The sequence below is a fragment of the Equus caballus genome, chromosome X (assembly GCF_041296265.1).
Source record: "Equus caballus isolate H_3958 breed thoroughbred chromosome X, TB-T2T, whole genome shotgun sequence".
Taxonomy (NCBI): Eukaryota; Metazoa; Chordata; class Mammalia; order Perissodactyla; family Equidae; genus Equus; species Equus caballus.
In genome coordinates, this window is record NC_091715.1 from 31,700,295 (window position 1) to 31,719,710 (window position 19,416).

Genomic DNA, 19,416 nt, shown 5'->3' on the forward strand with positions numbered 1-19,416 from the left:
GAGATCTAAAACAAGTATGGCAAACTGTTAACATCTTTTCAATCAGAGTGGTGGATACAGGAGCGACTGTTATATAGTCATTTGCTGAATGACGATGTTTTGGTCAATGATGGGACCACAACGGTAGTCCCATAAGATTAGTACCATATAGCCTAGGAGTGTAGGAGGCTATACCATCTAGGTTTGTGTAAGTACTGTAAGGGATGCAGAAATTTCCCTCTACCCTTCTAGGTTCTTCTGGCTGCTCTGAGAATTAAATTGACATGAGACAGATTAACAGGAAAAAAACAAACAAAAGTTTAATAACATGTACACGTGGAAGAAACTCAGGAAAATCGAGTAACTCACCAAAATGGCCAAAGCCATCACCTTAAACACTGTCCTCAGCTAAAGACAAAAGAAGATGTTCGGGATGGGAGGGTCAGGGAGCTCAAAGGGAAGAAAGGCAATTCACAGTAGGTGAAAAGGAGCAAATTTTTGGAAAACAAGTGTTTGGCCACACGGAAACAGAATAACTCAGAGGGAAGCCCAAAAAACAGGCTTTTCTAGGTTCCTCCCTATCTACCACCCAGTTCATGTTATGCTAAGGTGATAGCTCACTTCCTGAGATGGGTTTTAATCTGAATTCTTTTAGAAAGTTATGGGGGAGGTAACAAGGAAAACTTTCTAAGTCTTTTATTTCTTAAAAATAATCAGCCTAAAATAATCCTCATGTTAAAGAGACACATGTTGGAGTGGAAAATTTTGTTCCCCTTCAGTACACTCTATTATGTTTGCACAACAATAAAATCGCCTAATGACACACTTCTCAGAACATCCCATTCATTAAGCAACACATGCCTGGATTGTTTTCTATATTCTAACACTCAATTGAAATATTTTTAATTAGAAGCAAAACATTTTTTCTTTTTAAGTCAACTTAATTGAGACACAATTTAAATAAAATAAATGCACCCATTAAAGTGTATACTTTAATGAGCTTTGACAGATGTATATATCATTATACCATGTAATCACTACCCTAAGCCAGATAAACATTTTCCTCTCCCACTCTCACTCTCTAGGCAAAATCCACCATTCTGGTTTTTCTTCAGTCATAGATTAGTTTTGTCTTTTGTACAATTTCTTTTGTGTCTGGCTTATTTCACTCAGCAAAATATTTTGGAGATTATGCCATGTTACTATGTATATTAATAATTTGTTCCTTTTTATAGATATACCTTAATTTATTTATTCATTTAGCTGTTGATAAACATTTGGATCATTTCCAGTGTTGGGCTCTAATAAATAAAACTGCTATGGATATTCACGGGTTTTTTGTGCATAAATGTTTAAATTTCTTTTGAATAAGGCCCTGGCGTCCTTGGTCAGTTTATGTACTGTGAATATTTTCTTCCAGCCAATGGCTTGCTTTTTTCAAATTTAAGGAGGAGAAAAGGAAAAATAAATAAAAAGAATCCAACCAAAAAAGATCAATGGACAAAAATAGGGAGTTTATGCAAAAAGAATCCAAATTTCAAACATTTGAAAAGACAATCAAATCTACTATTAAAAGTGCAAATAAAATTTATTTATTTCACCTATAATATTGGCAAGGATTAAAAAGATTGCCAAGATCCAGTTAGCAGGAGAAATAAGCACCTTCATTCACAGTTTGTGGGAATTCAAAAAGGTATGACCTTTTCAAAAGGCAATTTGGCAATACAAATTATAATTTTTATCAAAAAGGCATAAAATTCTTACTCATTATAACCACTTCTGTAGATAAGTTCTTCCAGAATTTTTTCTATAGAAATATACAAATTTACACCAAAAATATATGCAAGGATGTTTATTGCAGCACTGTTTCTTAGAGTAAAAAATTTAAAGACACCTAAATGACTTCAATAAGCTAATGAATAAGTAAATTATTGGGCTTCCATACAATGGAATACAATGCAACCACAAAAATCAGTATAATAGTTTTATGTATACTTATATGGAAAGATATATAAGATCAAATTTTAAGTGATAAAAACAAGTTGCAAAATAATACGTAGAGTACTATCGCATTTTATAAAAAATAAATTATCATATATGCATATATGGATTGGTGTGCTATATGCATAGGTAAAAATTTGGACCAATATTTACTATACTGCTTAATAATAGTTCCTTCTGGGGTGTGGAATTAGAGAGGCCTTCTAATTTCTAAGTCATACATATCTGTATGGTTTTAATCTTTTACAATGAACACAATTTGCTTATTCAACCAAAACTAAAGTTTCAAAATGTAAAATAATAAACCAAGAACTAATAGAAGCTGACAATCATAATAGCTAACGTTTAATGAGCATTTACTATCTGGCAGGCACAGTTCTAAGTACTTCACATCCATTAACTTATTGAATCCTCATAAAACTGTCTAGGGTATATTTTATTGAGTCTCTCCATTTCACAGATGAAGACACTGAGGTACAGAGAATTAAGTAACTTGTCCAAGGTCAAACAGTAAGACGTGGAGCCAAGATTTGAACCCATATCTGTCTGTCTACAGAACCCTAGCTCTTAGGGCTATGCCACCTGCTTATCGAGGAAAAATTAAAATACATGTGGAAGGAAAAAATTATTTTAGAAGATCCTAGTTCATACCAATTCTGAACAAACTTGTTATCCATTGATTACTATACAAGTTTTGAGCATAAAGTAGTAACAATTGTGTCCCTTTATTGTTTTCATTGTATGCCAGAGACCTGATCGAGGCCTTTTACCTACATTGTCCCTTTAAATATATGTTCAGAAAGTTCTAGCTTCAAAATATATCTGTAAACTCATCATATCTCGTTACCTCCTTTATTACCTCTCTGTTCTGAAACAACATCACCTCTCACCTGGACTGCGGTCATCACTTCTTAATTGGTGCCCCTGCCACCATCCTAACAGCATTCCCAATCCAGGAATCAGAGCAATCCTTTTAAGGGCATGACACGCTTTCCCCTTTCTCAAAACCCTCCAATGGTTTCCCAGCTCACTCAAAGTAAAAGCCAAAGTCCTAACAATTGCCTACAAGACCTTGCATCCTCTGACTCTCTACCTCATTGAGCTCATCTCCCACCCCAAACCTGCAAGCAAGGAATTAAGTCACTTTACAGATGTTAATGATCTGTAAGTGATTCTATTAGCAAACATTGAACCAGGAGTCAAACCTCGTTTTAATTGACACTGATGATTGGACCCCCTCCATTATAACATGCTCTAAGAAAATGGTTATTTTCTGCAGTCATATGAGCCTTATTTTTGCTAGACATAACTGAGACATTTGCCCTTCTTTAGAGGCCACTTAGTCCAGCATTGCTGAGAACCTGCCTCGCCTCTTCTTTCAGAGAGACTCTGGAGCTTGGGGGTATGTTTTTGTACAAAGTCGCAGAAGTGAAACTCCTTAATCTTTACATTTCTATTAAATTTTAGAAAACAGATTTATTTCCAAGAATAATTTTAAAGATGAATGAAAAATATAAAATATTTTCAAGAAGAAAAAAATCCTTTGGGGTGACAAATAAAGGGTGACTATAAAGAAATGGATCTGATGATCTCGGGTGGCTCACTAACTCAGGAGACAGCTCCAAAAGAAGAGTTGTGAGGGGTCTGTGGCAGTAGGTGTGTGACTAGGTAATTTCCTGGGTGACTACTTAGAAGGATCAGGTACTGTGATGATAATGGCTTAGATTATTATACTCTTAATATGTGCCAGATACTGGTCTAAGCACTCTATCTATTAATTATTTAAATTTGCATATTACAGAAGAGAAAACTGAGGTACCGAGAGGTTAAATTCTATCCGCTAAAACATGGTAGGGCTGACGTTTGAACGCATGCAGTCTGGTTCCGGAATCGATCCTCCTAACAATTACCCTCTACTGCCTCTTGAAAGAGCACAGAGCAGTGGGCTTCAAACTTTTTAGATTACACATCCTTATTCATAACCCACCAGAAGCCAGAAGACGTGAGAGCTCTGATGTCACTCATGCAAATCAGCTTCCTGGGTAGATATCGAGCACTTGAGGCTATCAGCTGATGCACAGAATCAGTGAGAAGGTTGAGGAATGAGGCTCAGACAAAACAAAGGCAGAGATCAAGAAAAGCTACCTAGCAGAAGCAGTACATAAGTATTTACATATTTTTAAATACACTACTGTACTGATATATCATGTACATTGTAAAACATACACAAAAATGTTTGAAAATGATGAGATAAAAAATGAACGTAAGTGAAAGTTCTAATATTTTATTTCCTCCACCAACATGGATTGTCTGGAGCAGCTCCCGAGGGACACACACCTCAATTTAGAAAATAGGCTTAGGATAGCAGAGTTTTGAAGTCTGGCTTTATCACATAGTACCTGAGTAATCTGGGCAACTCTTTGCCTCTGATTCTTCGTCCGTTAAATCAGGATGATAACTTCTAATTTGCAGGATTGTGCAGTTTAAATGAGATGATGTGTACAAAACCTGTAGTGCCTGGCTTTCAGTAAGCTCTTTCCATATTATTTACTTTCCCTAATAATTTTAATCCCCATTATTTGTTTCATGGTTTGTGTTTTTAAAATGTCATTACCTCGTACGTACTGTTCTAATGAAGCTGGAGGCAGCCCTGCAGTTACACTTGGTGCATCTAGAGGGAGCCAGATTAACAGGTTTTCCATCCCGCACCATTCCAAACATCGTGTAGCTGAGTCTCTCTGACGCCGAAGAAAACTGCAGGAGATGTGGGAGAACCTACGTGCGTTTTAATATGTGCAAAACACTGTAGGAATTGAGAGGGAAGGAAGGAGGACTTAATGACTGTCCAGACACTTAAAGAAGAATGGCCTGACTGTTCAGCAATTGTACGTCTGAGCAGAAGCTCCCTTTTACATCAGCTGCTAGCCGCTGCCCTTTGTGATGGGGAATCAAGCTTGCAGACTCCCTAAGTGTATTTGGAGCTATTTTCATCTATGCCTTTCCGTGAATGACGTTTCCTAACAGAGTCCCTTGGGTACATTCAATCTCTTTTATTAGTATTCACTGAAAATTTCACCTTTGATTCCAGTTCTGGACTTTTGTTCTTCTTTCCCCTCCTCTTAGAATGCTGTCTTTTGGATTTCTTTGGCACAAAGTTAACCGGAAAATGAATGTGCTTGAAGGCATACCAGTCAGGTTTCCAACAAACAGATGGCACCCTCTTATTAGGATAATCCGAGAAGGGTTTATTTACAAAGGAGCTAATTTCAAAGAGTTGGAAGGGGGTTGGGGCAACCACAAGGCCTAGTGCAAGGACCCAGGGCTAACAGTAGTGGAGCTGTTACTATCCCTTGGCCCAAAGAAATGAAGGGATTGGAGAGTTTATTAGAACGTGGAAGAAGAAAACTGTGTAGAATAGGCCACTTTGAGAGGAACAGTGACTTTCTAGTGAGGAACAGCCAACCCAAGGTGACCTCATGAGAAACCAGGAGGATAAATATTCCGACTTCGCTCTACTCCCTTCCTCGTTCTCCAGCTGCGGATTCCAATTACCAAATCTAACCAGAAGACAGAAGACTTGAGAGCTCACTGATGTTGCCCATGCAAATCAGCTTTCCTGGGTAGATATGTAGCACTTGAGGCTATCAGCTAGTGCACAGAATCAGTGGGAAAACTGGGAATGAGGCTCACAAAAAAACGGCAGAGCTCAAGGAAGGCTACCCAGCAGGAGCAACCTGGCTAGGACATCACTGCTGGGTGCAGCCACTACTTTCTCCATTCTTCTAATCTCATTGTCCCTTTGTCGTTCGGTCACATTCTCGAGACCAAAGTCTTGGGTGGGAGCATCCGACTGGCTGAGGCTAGTTCACTCACTAGTTCACCCTTTTTGCCAAGGGGTGGAAACAGGGAATATTGCCTCCTTTGGCTTCCCCAGTGGGAACTGGGCTGCTGCCTTCTTTCAAGATTCACACATTTGGGGATATGTAGATATTTGGAAAGAGCTCAAAAAGAAGGCAGGTCTCTGTCTTCTCTGAAAAAAGACAAATCTCCATTAACAAATGACTTCCTAAATCTCCTTTATTACTCTGCAACCATAAGACTATCAGACAAGAATACAGAGCTTTTTTTTTTTAAGATTTTACTTTTCCTTTTTCTCCCCAAAGCTCCCCGGGTACATAGTTGTGTATTTTTAGTTGTGGGTCCTTCTAGTTGTGGCATGTGGGATGCCACCTCAGCATGGCTTGATGAGCGGTGCAATGTCTGCGCCCAGGATTTGAACCGGTGAAACCCGGGGCCGCCTAAGCACAGTGTGCAAACTTAACCACTCGGCCACAGGGCTGGCCCCCAGAGATTTGGTTTTAATTTCCAGTTCTCAGCTTCTTTCTCTCCCTCATTTCCTTCTTTCCCCCATTTCCTGATCTTAGGAAGGTCCCTTTATCTCTCTAGATCTTTAGACAAGAGAGCAGGACTAAGATCCTCAAATCTAGTTGGAGGTTCAAATGCTAGGCAGCCAAAAATATATACCTAAGCTCATCCAATAGAATATCCTAATCAATATTTTCCTGATAGACCACCTAAACCTCTTGGGTTGTTAATACCTAAACTTCATTGAATATGTTTTCCTCAATACAGTGTTGGTTTTTTTAGCTGCTATTCATACAGGAAACATTTATATTTATGTCCTAAAATGCAGTGTAACATTTTTTAATGGATAGAGTAATAAGACACACATGAGACTCTCACAGACTGTGTACTTTTTGGTGTTCATTCACAAGGGACATCAATATTTCCACCTTCTGAGAAGTCCACTCACATTTTTCTTGAAACCTGGTTGTCTGCAGTCTTTAATCTGGTTCTTTCCATGCCCCTAATCATCTGGCAAAACTATTAACCACTGCTCATGAATTGATATAGATCCATGTCTCAGGACTTCTCTCCTTCCAAGTAAAATGCCAATGGGGTGTACTGTTTGAAGTTTTGTCCATCAGGAGCATTTCCCTTCTTTACCCCTTGGATTCAATATAGATGCTCCATCTACAGTGAATCTTGAATTGCTGGATCCAGACCAATCCAAAATTACATTTTTTTATCCTTGATCAGGTATCCTTATACTCTATTCCCAGACACACTTGCCAGAGGTTTTCCAATATAAACTAGAAATCCAGGAGTCTTTGGCCTTCTCTGGCTTTTGACTGTCATTGCCACCCGCCTCCCAGGGTCTCGCAGAAATCTGACAACCTTGGGAATTGGTGGGGGGAAGGGAAGGTGAAGAGAACTGGCTTCATCTTGCCAGGTTACTCTCTCAAGTAAAAGAGCATCTTCAGTCAAGGGAAGAACAGTTTCATCAGACAAGCTAGGAGGGATTTCTTGAGCTGCAAGGGATAGTCAATAAAAATTAAGGGTTCAGCATTCTTAGGGTCCTCTAAATCCTCTCGTATATTTCCACGTCAATTTTCCAGCTTTCAGTCTAACCCAGATAATGCCACAATATGCACCTAAGAGACCTGTTAGGTCTGTGGATACCAGTGGTATTGTAATTCATCAGCACGCAGAATGAAACCAAAGTTTGAGTTTATCTTTGACCATCTCAGATCAGTTGAGGCAAATGACTTCTTTCGCCATTAAGCTATTCATAATAAGAAGCAGCTTCCTCATTGGTTGTCATTGAACTCCTCGTGGCCTTCATATTATTCTCCTTAAATCGTACTTTCAGTCAGCATTCCAGGTGACCATAAGCAATTGTCTCATCAGCTGTTTTGCCACTGTATTTCTAAGGAGGAGTGTTAATGTCAGTCAACCAATCCTGATTTTATCACTTTTCCCCAAGGGTTGGTTGCCTGCAGTTCACTTTGTGGTACCGATTTCTGAATCGGTCAGAGTTCTTGGGGAGAACAAAAGGATTTAGTGGGAAATAATCAGGGAACTCGTAGAATTAACAGACAGTCTAGAGACAGATGCTTGGACAAAGGGGCAGGGGAACTAGGGAGGTGAGGCAGCAGGAGATTGGGTTAGGATGTTGCTGCTGACTTTGCTGTAGTCCACAGCCACCACTAGGCCTAGTCACCGTGGCAAGAGAGTGCACGCTACTGGACGCAGCCAGAAATGCTGGTAGAAGCATTGTAAATCTCACCTCCCTGGCTCTTTTTCTTTAGTCCTTCAAGATTCAAAGCCCCAGGTGAGAGCATCTGCTGGATCATGTGCCCATGCCTTGGCTTTGCAGGGGGTGGAGAGAGGGAAGGAAGATTTTTACACTAAGATTCTACACTAAGACTCACACAAGGAGAACTGGAGGGGAGTTTGGATGCTGGGTAGTGGAAGCCTCTCCCTTTCTGTCAATCAGTAATGGAAGGAGATTTCACTAGGAGTCTAGAAGCCATTTTTCTATTTCTCTCTCACTTGCTTTCTCTCTTTTTCTCCCTCCTTCACCTAATTTTGAGAAAGTCATTGTATTTTCTGGTTCTCTGGAGGAGAGAGTTGGACTAAGATACTCAGGGTCCACCTATGTCTAATACTCTATGACCTCAGACCTCTCAAGAATCTAGTAAAGGAGATGCTATGCTTACATTAAAAGTTTAATAAATGTATAGTCTAAGATCTTTCCTTTTATCCAATGAGTAGTCTTAAACGATCATTTTTGACCAAGTTTCTCCTTGTATGTAAAACTTCTACATATGTCAGCAAGTCATAATATTTATGGAATTCCTCCTATAATATTAGATATTGAAGCTTTTTAAGCTTCCTTGCCTTTTGACACTTCATGTTGATTTTAATAACTTCCTCAGTACCCCTCCAAAGTTAAAATGCGTCTAAAAATCAAGGTGAACCTTAGTGAGAACAGTGATAAAGGAAGTTAATATTCCAGGAGGCCTTAGGGGCTTATCAAGGTTGATGCATCAGTTTTACTTTAAATCTCTTATCTATCTAATTATTTCACCACTTTAATTAAATGAAGCTGAAATTGGTATTGATGAAAAGAGAAAGCACAATCAAAGAAACAGATAAGCAAATAATTGAACGCAAATAACTTTTAATTATACTCGCTTAATAAAGTTAAGGAATAGTGTCAGGTGCCAACGTTACTTTGTCAAATCAAAGGGCAGTGTCGGGATGAAAAAGGAAAAAACAGCACAGAATGTTCTGAAGACTGTGGTCGATTTCAAAATTGTTAAACACTTTTATATGAGTCTGGTTCCGAAACAACCCTGAATCCTGGTCATGCATGTGTTCAGACCCTGTAATGGAAACCCACTTCTTTGCATCCCTGCATATGTCTTAACCATTTGTAGAACCCTAGTAAAGTCCCCAGGCTTTCCCAATACAAAGAACTAGGTGGGCTTCCAGGTTTGGCAGTTATACCTGGCTAGTTTAAAATGCTGTCCTATTTGGAATTATAACAGGAAAAATAGCAAATAGCTGCCACTTTAAGTTGATCAAACAGTTTCTTCTAAACTCAACAATGCATTTACTCTCTCCCATCTACCTAATGCAAGGTTACCTGGGTTATTTATCTCTGTCCAGTGTCCTGCTGCAGTGATGTATGGTGCATAAGAAAAATCACCGGGTAGTGATATAAACTAACTAATACATGCAGGAGAGATGTCAACAGCACATTCATTGCAGGAAAAGAGCTGTGGGTACGGAGAAGAATCAGTGATATCGTTAGAAACTAAAGGTGATCGTGATGCGTTATACTCATATGGACTTTGCAAAATATATTGCTAATGTCTCTAGAGTCATTCTGTGTTCCATTGATTGGGGAAGACTACTTTAGAAAATGGCTGAACTGTTTTCATGTCCCTCATTTCTTTGAACAAGCCTATAATTGTACATTTTAACTGGCAAAAAGAGTAGTGGCCATGGTAGCAAAGAGATTTTATGATCCATTTTTATTATACTGTTTGGTTGTACTGGAAGGCAACAATGACTCTTGGCATTTATAGAGTCCTTTGTATTTTAAAAGCGCTTAACAATCATTAATTACTTTATCTCATTTCTATCTCAAATGGAATAGTTTGGTTAGCAGGGTTACACAAGGAAAACACTATCAGACAATAAAAGATTAGAAACTTGAAAAGTTAGGCAGTTGAAGTACTGAGGGAGAACAAAGTCCCCGGTTTTCCCATCATTTAAGGGGAAAAGGGAAAGAGTGAAGAAAACACGTCGTAGGTCTTCATTGGGAAACATTGTTTTCATTTCTTATTTTTGATTAGTTTAGAGCACAATGGCGAAGCAAAGCACAACACCTCAGTACTTTTATTTCTAGAAAAGTGACTACAATAAGCCAACAACTGTGATGGGGTTGATGGGGCTCTCACCACCTGTACTGATGCTAGTAACTAATAAAAGCTAACATTTGTTGAATGCTGAGCCACGTACTAAGCTATGGTACTCTATATCCATTATCACATTTCATCTTCACAACGAAGCCTTGAGATAGGAGCTTCTAGTACCACCAACAGAAGAGGAAACTGAGGCTTAGGCTGAGGAATTTGCTCACAATAAATAGCTCTCCAATTGTAAATCTCTGGATTAATTTTCCTTATACTGCTTTCCAGATGAAGCGCTTATCCCTTAAAGGTAACACATTGGGTAACAATCAAGGATGACCTGGGTCTCTGGAAGAAAGGACACTGAACTCCAGTTGGAGAATTCTGGAGAATGAAATCGGCAATGGTGAGTGCCCAATCTCCATGATCCAGGCTCCAAATCATCAACAAAGCTCCAGAAAAGGGGCTTATTTCTCTCTGGTTTTGGAGACAAAATTCCCATAGTTTATGTCCTGGACTCTGGGTAAGTCCCAGCTTTACAGGTCACAGAATTGTTACCAGTGGAGCAGCCTTAAGGGAAGAAGGCTGTGTTTAGCTAGTAGTCTAAAGTGAGGTCAGAGCTCTTGCTTAGCAGATGTGGCCAAATAAGACAATCATGGGCAGATCAAGAGGACTTCCCAAATAGTGTCTGGAGAGAGGTGCCAACCACAAAGATGATTACAGCTTTCATCAAAAGCTAGAAATGAACAGAGAAGGCATTCACCAGCAGTGATTTTGGAGGACATTCAGGATACGTGTCCTGGGCTCAAGGGGAGAACATTGCTATAGAAATTATTATTGGGACAGTTCTTCTAGACCAAGTGCTGGGCATCAGGAAGCAATGCCAATAGCCTGACAGGACTCTCATATCACTCAAATTCTAGAAGTATATGGCAACTCTAGGGAGCCTCAGGGATGATTGTTGAGACATCGGTGAACTTTGAACTTCTGTGATTTCCCTATTTGCTTAATGCCTGATAGACTTTGGTCTGCCAATAAATCTCCTTTATGCACAGCTTCACCTCTGTGCTTCCAAGGGGAGGAATTGGAATCAGCCTATGGAGAAAGAGATGGCTCTAGGATTCTGGGTGGGAGCTTGAACAAACAAAAGGGCACCCATAAAAGATAACCTCACCTTTTGCATCTCATCTGCCTCTGACATAAAGGTTGGATCATTAACCATATTTATTTACCCTTTTCCTACTTCATAAATTGTGTATGCATTTTCTAATCTTGTCTTCTAATGCTGAAATGTACCATATCACAAAACAAAAAGCACCAGGCATGAAAACTTGAGATTTTTGTCCCTGTCTAAGCTCTGAACATTTTTAGGCTTTGCTTAACATCAACAACTGCCAGAGTAAATGATTAACAGAAGAATGACTTCAATGAAAATGTGGTTTTTATGACAAGAGAGAAGAGAGGTTGCATTTGAATTTGATGATCAGCATTTCATGCTCTCGTTCAGAAACTTGGTCTTCATGTGGGACCCAGTCTACCTTCTTTATATACCTTAATTGAAAGGGTATGGTGGGAAAAGGGGTGGAAAGGGGACCAGAGATAATCTTTACTGATTTCACAATTTCCCCTAGGGCCTGCGTGTTTGAACAAATACTCTACTAGTGATGTAGCAAGAATCAATATTTTGACAAAGTCCCATTACCATCTGTTAATTAAAAAGTAACTTTCAAATTCTCTGTAAAGCAGGAGCTCTGTGGGTGACATATACCCAAGTGGAGAGAAAAATAGTAGCCAGCTGATGGGTAATTTACTTCTCCATCATAATTCTAATTTATTTGCTTTTGCTAATTCTCATTCAGATCCAAGCCACATAAGAACACATTCTTAAAAGAGGACACAGCTTTACAGTTTATGAAGCATTCCAAAGACAATGAACACAAAAGGATTTTTTGGATTTTTCAGCAAATTGGATATAACCTAGGACATAGAGAGTTCTTAAGGGCCATTGGATATCCATATACCACTCCCTGCAAAATCTCAAACTAAACCTCATACTTTAGACAAAACTTCACTCAAAATGGATCATAGATCTAAATATAACTCGTAAGGCTATAAAAGTTTCAGAAGTAGGAGAAAATCTTTGTGACCTTGGGTTAGGCAAAGAGTTCAGAGATATAGCACCAACGGTATAAATCATTTAAAAAAATGGTAAGTTGAATTTTATCAAAATTAAGAACTTTTGCTCTGCAAAAGGCACTATCAAGAGAATGAAAAGACAAGCTACAGACTGGGAGAAAATATGTGCAAATCACATATCCAATAAAGGTCTTGTATCCAGAATACATAAAGAACTCTCAAAACAAAACAATGAGAAAACAAATAAGTCAATTAAAAAATAGATTAGGCAAAAGATTTGATAGACACTTCACCAAAGAAGATATATGGGTGGCAAATAAGCACAAGGAAAGATGCTCAATGTTATTAGCCTTTAGGGAAATGCAAATTAAAACCACAATTAAAAACCACTATATACCTATCTGAACAGCAACAGGGAAAAATATTGACAATTTCAAGTGCTGACAAGGATGCAGAGCAACTGGAGTTCTCTTGCGTTACTGAGAGGGCTGAAAATGTGTAGCCACTCTGGAATATTCTGGCAGTTTCTTCTAAAGTCAAACATATACCTACCATATAATCCAGCCATTCTACCCCTAATATTTACCCTAGAGAAATAAAACTTATGTTAATACGAAAACCTAGTCACCAACGTTTGTAGCAGCTCTGTTTATAAGTTCCAAAACTAGGAAACAACCCAAATGTCCTTTAATGGGGAATAGATAAACAAAGTATGATATATGCATACAAAGGACTACTCCTTAGCAATAAAAAGGAACAAACTAATGATAAACACGACAATACAGATGAATCTCAAAGGCATTATGCTGAGTGAAAGAAGCCGGTCTCAAAGATTACATACTGTATGACTCCATTTATGTTACATTCTGGAAATGGCAAAAGTATAAAGGAGAAAGAAAAGATCAATATGACAGGAATTAGGGGTGAGAAGAGGGTGTGACTACAAAAGGACTGAAAGGGGAGTTTTGGGAGGAGATGGAACTGTTCTGTATCCTGATTGTGGTGGTGGTTACACATATCCATATATGAGTTAAAACTCATAATGCTGTGCACCAAAAAAAAGGTCAAGTTTCCTGTATGCTAATTTTTAAAATTTAAAGATAACGAAACATATCAAGTACATTCATTTAAACAAAAGAAAAAAATAAAGGAGAAAAAAAGAATATCGTTTCCATTTGTAGATAAAGAAACTGACTTGCCCAAGGTCATTCAACCAATAAACAATAAGTTCTGAACTAGAACCCACATCTTTGAAGGACATCATTCTTTCCCTGTTGCTACATGAGAAATAAACCTTCAAAAGTGTAAGCCAAGTTATGTATTAGTTAGCATACATTTGGTTGTGAGTAACAAAAACCCCAATTCAGAGTGACTTAAACAAAAAGGACATTTATTATTTTACATAACAAGGTGTCTGTGGTGGGGAGAGACAGGAGGTTGGTTGATTTTGCAACTCAATGATGTCATAAATGACCAAGACTCCTTCCTTCTTCCACTTGGCCAAACCATAGTTTCATTCTAAGGCTGCTTCTCGTCGTGGTCACAGGATGACTACTGGTCTCCAACAGGGATATATGCTTCTTTGTTCATATCTGGGGGAAGACAGAGCACCAGCAACAATCTTGCAGAGCTTTTAACTAAAGTGTGTACTGCATGCAAATACTGTGGTTTCTTCGGATCTTTAAGATTCCAGACAACCAGCTATAAAATGTAGTTACGTAATTAGTAACACTCTGAAATAAACGGAGCTTCTCACTGCAGTAACAGCCATATGTCTTATTTGTACAGAGCTCAAATTTGCAATAGGTCTCTGGCAATAGCTATGCCAAGGCTCTTAGACACTGTACCTCATGTTTGGTTAGCACCCTAAATGTTCCAAAGTGGTGTAATAGTTCATTTCATAAAACCTTTAGTTGGACAGATGAGGACTCACAGTCTTAGGGGAGTGAAGCGACTTGGCCAAATTCACCATCAGTTAGCGACGCAGACAGAGGTCACGTTTGATATTCAAACATCCTTCCCAGAATTCTTTCCATCACATTAATTCCCTCTTCAGTGTTTGGATTTCACTAGGGAAGCACAGTAGCAATTTCAAAGAAATATTGCAAGTTCATACATGATGCTTACAAACTTTAAATTTCAGGAAACTAACTTCTTTTTTTTTTTTTTGCTGAGGAAGATTTGCCCTAAGCTAACATCTGTTGCCAATATTCTTATTTTTTGCTGATGAAGATTTTCCCTGAGCTAACAGCTGTTGCCACTCTTCCTCCATTTTTCATGTGAGCCATCACCACAGCATGGCCACTGAGAGACGAGTAGGTCCGTGCCTGGGAACAGAACCTGGGCCGCCAAAGTGGAGTGCACTGAATTTTCTTTTTCGGCTTTATCTCCCCAAACCCCCCCTGTACACAGTTGTATATCTTAGTTGCAGGTCCTTCTAGTTGTGGGATGAGTGCACTGAATTTAACCACTAGGCCATAGGGGCTGGCCCAGGAAACTAACATTTTTCATATCCTCAATGGTAACATTTGGCTATTTGGAATTTTAGACTCAAATGTGACAACATAAACTTGAAATCCTGGTGTCTCATTAACTTCTCCATCTCCCTTCCCTCAACATTGTTATCAATTGTTCTGATAGGTAGATTCTAATTCCTAAATCTCTCTTGCATACATTCACTGTTTTCTATTTCCACAGCCCCAGTATGTGCTCATGCCCTTGTCATAACACAATAAACTCTGTCTCTTTGCCTCTGTTTTTTCCCCACTGTACTTACACAATGGTGCTGGATTAATGTTTTCAAAACTCAATGCAGATAATGACATATGTCTCCTCCTCTGCCCCAGCTCTAAAACTTTAATAATCTTCTTTTGACTATAGATTAAATTCTAAACTCTATAATCTGGCTTTCAGGGCCCTCAACAACCTGCCTCAAATATTTCTGTCCAAACCTTGAGAGAATCCTCCTTTTTTGGGTGGTAGTTGTAGGCAGTGGTGTGCTGGAGCCAGCCTGCAATGGTTTGCAAGAGCCAGTCTTACACCTCTCTTCCCAACTCTGTGTTCAGTGATGTCACTTTAGTAGCTTGAAGTTGGCCACGGTGGGAACATTTACACCACACAAATCGGTCAATGCCACAAATTAGAGCTTCTTTCTTTTTTTGAAGAGCTGATTATTAAACATTTACTAGCACACCGCCAGTTGCAGGGTAATCAGGACTAAATCTGAGAGTGAGGGTTCCATATGGTATGGAAGACAACAACATTGACACTGAAAGCCCAGGTACCAAATCAGAGATGAGAGCAGGGCCTGGGGGAAGACAACATGAAGCAGAGCATTGAAAAATTGTTGAGAAGGTAGATCTGGGCCAAGACTGAGTTCCCGCAGAAGCAGACATTGAGAAAAGGATTTGAGTCAAGTGATTTATTTGGAATCTGATCCCAGGAAGAACTGGTAAGGAAGTGAAGGAAGTGAGACAATGTAGGGAAGGCACTTAATACAGGGTCCATTGATGAGCAGGTTAGTACTGTGGACAATCGAGGCTCAGGGGACCTTTAGGGGAGTGTGTAAAACATGCCTCATAGTTACCCCCCACGCAGGGGTGAGGAGTAAGGGGAGTTATCCTCCGGCAGACAGCTCTGGGTGCTTGCATTAAGAAGTGACAGGTATATAGGGGAAGACTGAATGCAAAGGGGATATGAACAGGACCTGGAAACTCATGGTTCTATGTTTTTCATAATTTGCTTAGTGTGGCAGGGCTTCATTTAAATGGTCAGTGATGGGGTGAATTGTGAACCATTTGTTGTTACCCCGACACACCCTATTTGTTCCTCTCTCTGGGGTCTACTCGTAAGTTCCCTCCTGTGCTGTAATATCCTTTGTAGCTCCCTCCAGTTTTGACAATACCCTAATTCTCCCCAATTCATCAAGGATCAGTGCCACCTCCTCCAGGAACCCCATCTAATTCCTACCCCCAACCCCGATGATGGAAGTTGGATGAGGAGTAAGCCATGCTGAATGTCCCCTGGGGCGTGAAGCAAATGAGCAGGGAACAAGCCCCTCCCCTAGGTTAGAATGCAGAGGCTCAGGGGGCAGAGACAGAAGTCATGCTCTGGAGTTGTTTCAAAGGGTGAGCCCCATGTGGGAAGGAACTCATCACTCCTGTTTATCTCTGTATCCCTCAGAGCCCACCCGGCACAATTGCTGTTGGTGGCAGACAAAAATGAGTGAATGGAGGGCTGGGTGAGCAAAGGGAACTAGGTAGGGAGCCAAATCAGGCAGTCAAAGTGGAATTAGGAGTCACGGAGTGGGTCAATGAGAGCACCTGGATGAATTCTGAGGATGAATGTCAAACCCCGTAAGGTGGTTTTCCACATGTGACCCACATGGCAGGTGAGATATCTTGTCTTTTGTGATTCAGTGAAACTGCCTCTAACCTCGTCTCACTTATGGTGTAGCTCCTCTCTTCCAATGTTTCTGGGAGTTATGGGTGGTTTCAATCTTTCTTGGTCCCCTCTGCAGGACCTCCATAGAATTACAAGGGTTTATGAGTTGCTTTGGCATCTCAGAAGTGCTGCCCACATTCTCTACCATAACACTGGGGATGCTTCTTGGTTTCTCCCCAAGCATTACTCATACGAGTTGTTTGTACAGGTAGCACACTTGACTAAAGATACGGGCATGCCATTTGACCTCCTCTGCCTCAGTCTCCCTGCAAACATTCCATTTTCTTCCCTGTACTACATAAAACAATTTCATCCTCTGAGATCTATCCAACAACTGGCCTATTTTGCTTCTTCAAGGATGGTTTATGTTCTTTTCAAACAAAGCAGCCATCTATTCTCCCACTTGGAGTATTCGCTCTATACACTCTTACTTCCAAGGCTTTGCATACACTTGTCTCTGCCTGGAATGTTCTTTCTGGAACAGAGGATTTGTCAGGGGTTTGGAAATTTCAGTCTTTCCCTCTCTTTGTCTCACATCATTCTCTATAAGTAGAGGAACAGTGTCAAGATTTATTTCCCTGCCGATGTTAGTTACGACATCACAACCATCCCTGCCCAAGAAGTGGCCAAAGTTGTTTTTTAAATAACACTTTTCTTGCGTTACATAAACTGCTAGCAAGTGCGCGCCTGGGTTTGCTAAAGTCACATAAATTGACCAGAAGAGGCAGCCCCCACCTCGTTCCCTCTTCCTCTGCCTCCCACCTTCCCAGCTTAGAGCACTCCCCCTTCCCTGTGATGTGGTATCGCTTTATCTGGACCTCTCCTATGGGCTTGTATTATGGATATTTATTCACAAATCTTATCATCCTTACTGAACTGTAAACTCTACAAAGGTGAGCTCACCTGAATTTCTCTGAAATTCCGGCCTAGCCCAGTATCTGACACAGAATAGATTTTGAAAATATCCAATTTATAACTGTGGATGAATGAATGTGAAGCTTTGGATGGCCCCTTAGTGATCTGGAGAGGCTACCGGCGGGGGGTGGGGGAGCATATGGAACCCCCCTGCCCACATCTACTGATTGTGGGTTCTTGCTAGAATTAATAAGTGACAATTTTTTTTAAGACCTATTATGTGCAAGGCACAATGGAAGCTCCAGTACTGAGATCTTTTTACTATACCTCTACCCCCTCTCTAACTTCTTGCCACCAAAAGATAGCTTCCAGGGCACTTCTTTCTATTTGTTTTTGTAGAAAGGCTGGGACTTGGAGGTAAGAAAGTGATCTCACTGGAGATACTCAGGGCTGTCACGTCTACGTCTGGGGTATTGCACTGCCAAGTCACATTTTCTGAATGAATTGTTTCTATGCACCTTCACAGCAGCCAGCACGGCAGCGCCTTGCACATATTATATGCTCAATGAGTACTTGTCAATTGATTTTGCACAAGTGCATGACAGTGTAAATATATTATGAAAAATGAGGAGTCTGGGCACCAAAAAAGTCAGGATTTCTCCTCAAAAAAAAAATACACAGTGGTGGAGCTTGGCTTAAAGTCCAAACACTCCTGTACTCTGGCCATTTGATAAGGCAGTTGACGGGTAACATTACCTTTGCTCTCTCACTGCAATCGAAAGCATTCTCAGCTTTTAGGTGGACCCCACCGGCTAGCTTGGTGAGGTGTTTTCAAGAACATAAAGTCATCCTTTTCACTATCAAAAGAAGATGCTGTTTAATTTGAGGATCCTGTTGAATAATGCAGCTCTTAGAAATGGTCCCAATTTCATGGTTCGAAATTTTCGGTAAGTGATGGCCAGAGATTTGAGTCTGACTTAGCAACCATGGTGATAAATGAAATTCTATTCTGCAGGGCAGTGCAGCTTCAAAAGGCCTTTTTCCGGAGGGTGCAGTGCCAGGTTCCACCCTTATTTGAGACAGCTGTCTCTAATTCCAGCTGAGCTTTCATCTCTCAGTCCTCTGTAATCAGATTTCATTGTGGGCTGGGGGTGGGGGAGAGGGAATAACTGCGGCAGGTGTAACAGACTAAATGTTCTTGACATCTTCTGTTTGTGTGCATTCTAAACGAGCAACTCGCTGAAGAAAATTAGAGGAACTAATTTACACAAGGCCTTCAGCTTGTATTTGGTTTTGCTTGAAAACAATATGTCAGCCTAGGGCGTGGGCATTCATCAGTTCTTTAAAAAGCAGATCCCAAATAACAACTAGATAAGTCTTTGCAAGTCTGCTGCAAAGGAACCTTATATGTGATGAAGATAATGATATTTTAAAAATAAAACCCAAATTTGAAATCTACCCCTCAAATTCTTGGTAGCATGTAAAAGGAGGCTGTCTCCAACGAATTCATTGTAAAAGCTACATCCTGCTTACAGCCATTGAGCATGTGCTGGGAGATGGTGTGGAGTGTGTCTGTGGGAAAGGGGACAGGGGTGGGGAGTTAACCGGGGAAGCAGCCACCAAATGCTGACATCATTGCCAGAAAGCTTCTAGAGTAGTTGCATGTTAACAATGACAATTTTTGCAGAGCCTCTTTACAACCTAAACCAACCTCAAAACAACCTCACTGACTCCC

At 40.1% G+C, this 19,416-nt stretch overlaps 1 protein-coding gene across 3 annotated transcripts in view; it reads left to right on the top strand.

Moving 5' to 3' along the window:
* OTC (ornithine transcarbamylase) overlaps positions 1–19,416 on the top strand; it is an 82,978-nt gene that overhangs the window by 5,379 nt on the left and 58,183 nt on the right. The window contains exon 2 of one of the 3 annotated variants that reach the window (XM_023633820.2): positions 10,536–10,653. The exons of 1 other annotated variant lie outside the window; for it this stretch is intronic. Coding sequence is in view for 1 of the 2 variants with exons in the window: in XM_001488750.7 (XP_001488800.3) it covers positions 18,552–18,628 (77 nt within the window). In the remaining variant the exon portion in view is untranslated. Of the gene's footprint in view, positions 1–10,535; positions 10,654–18,352; positions 18,629–19,416 lie in introns of those variants that run through there. One more of the 3 variants, XM_001488750.7, reaches the window with a different exon arrangement.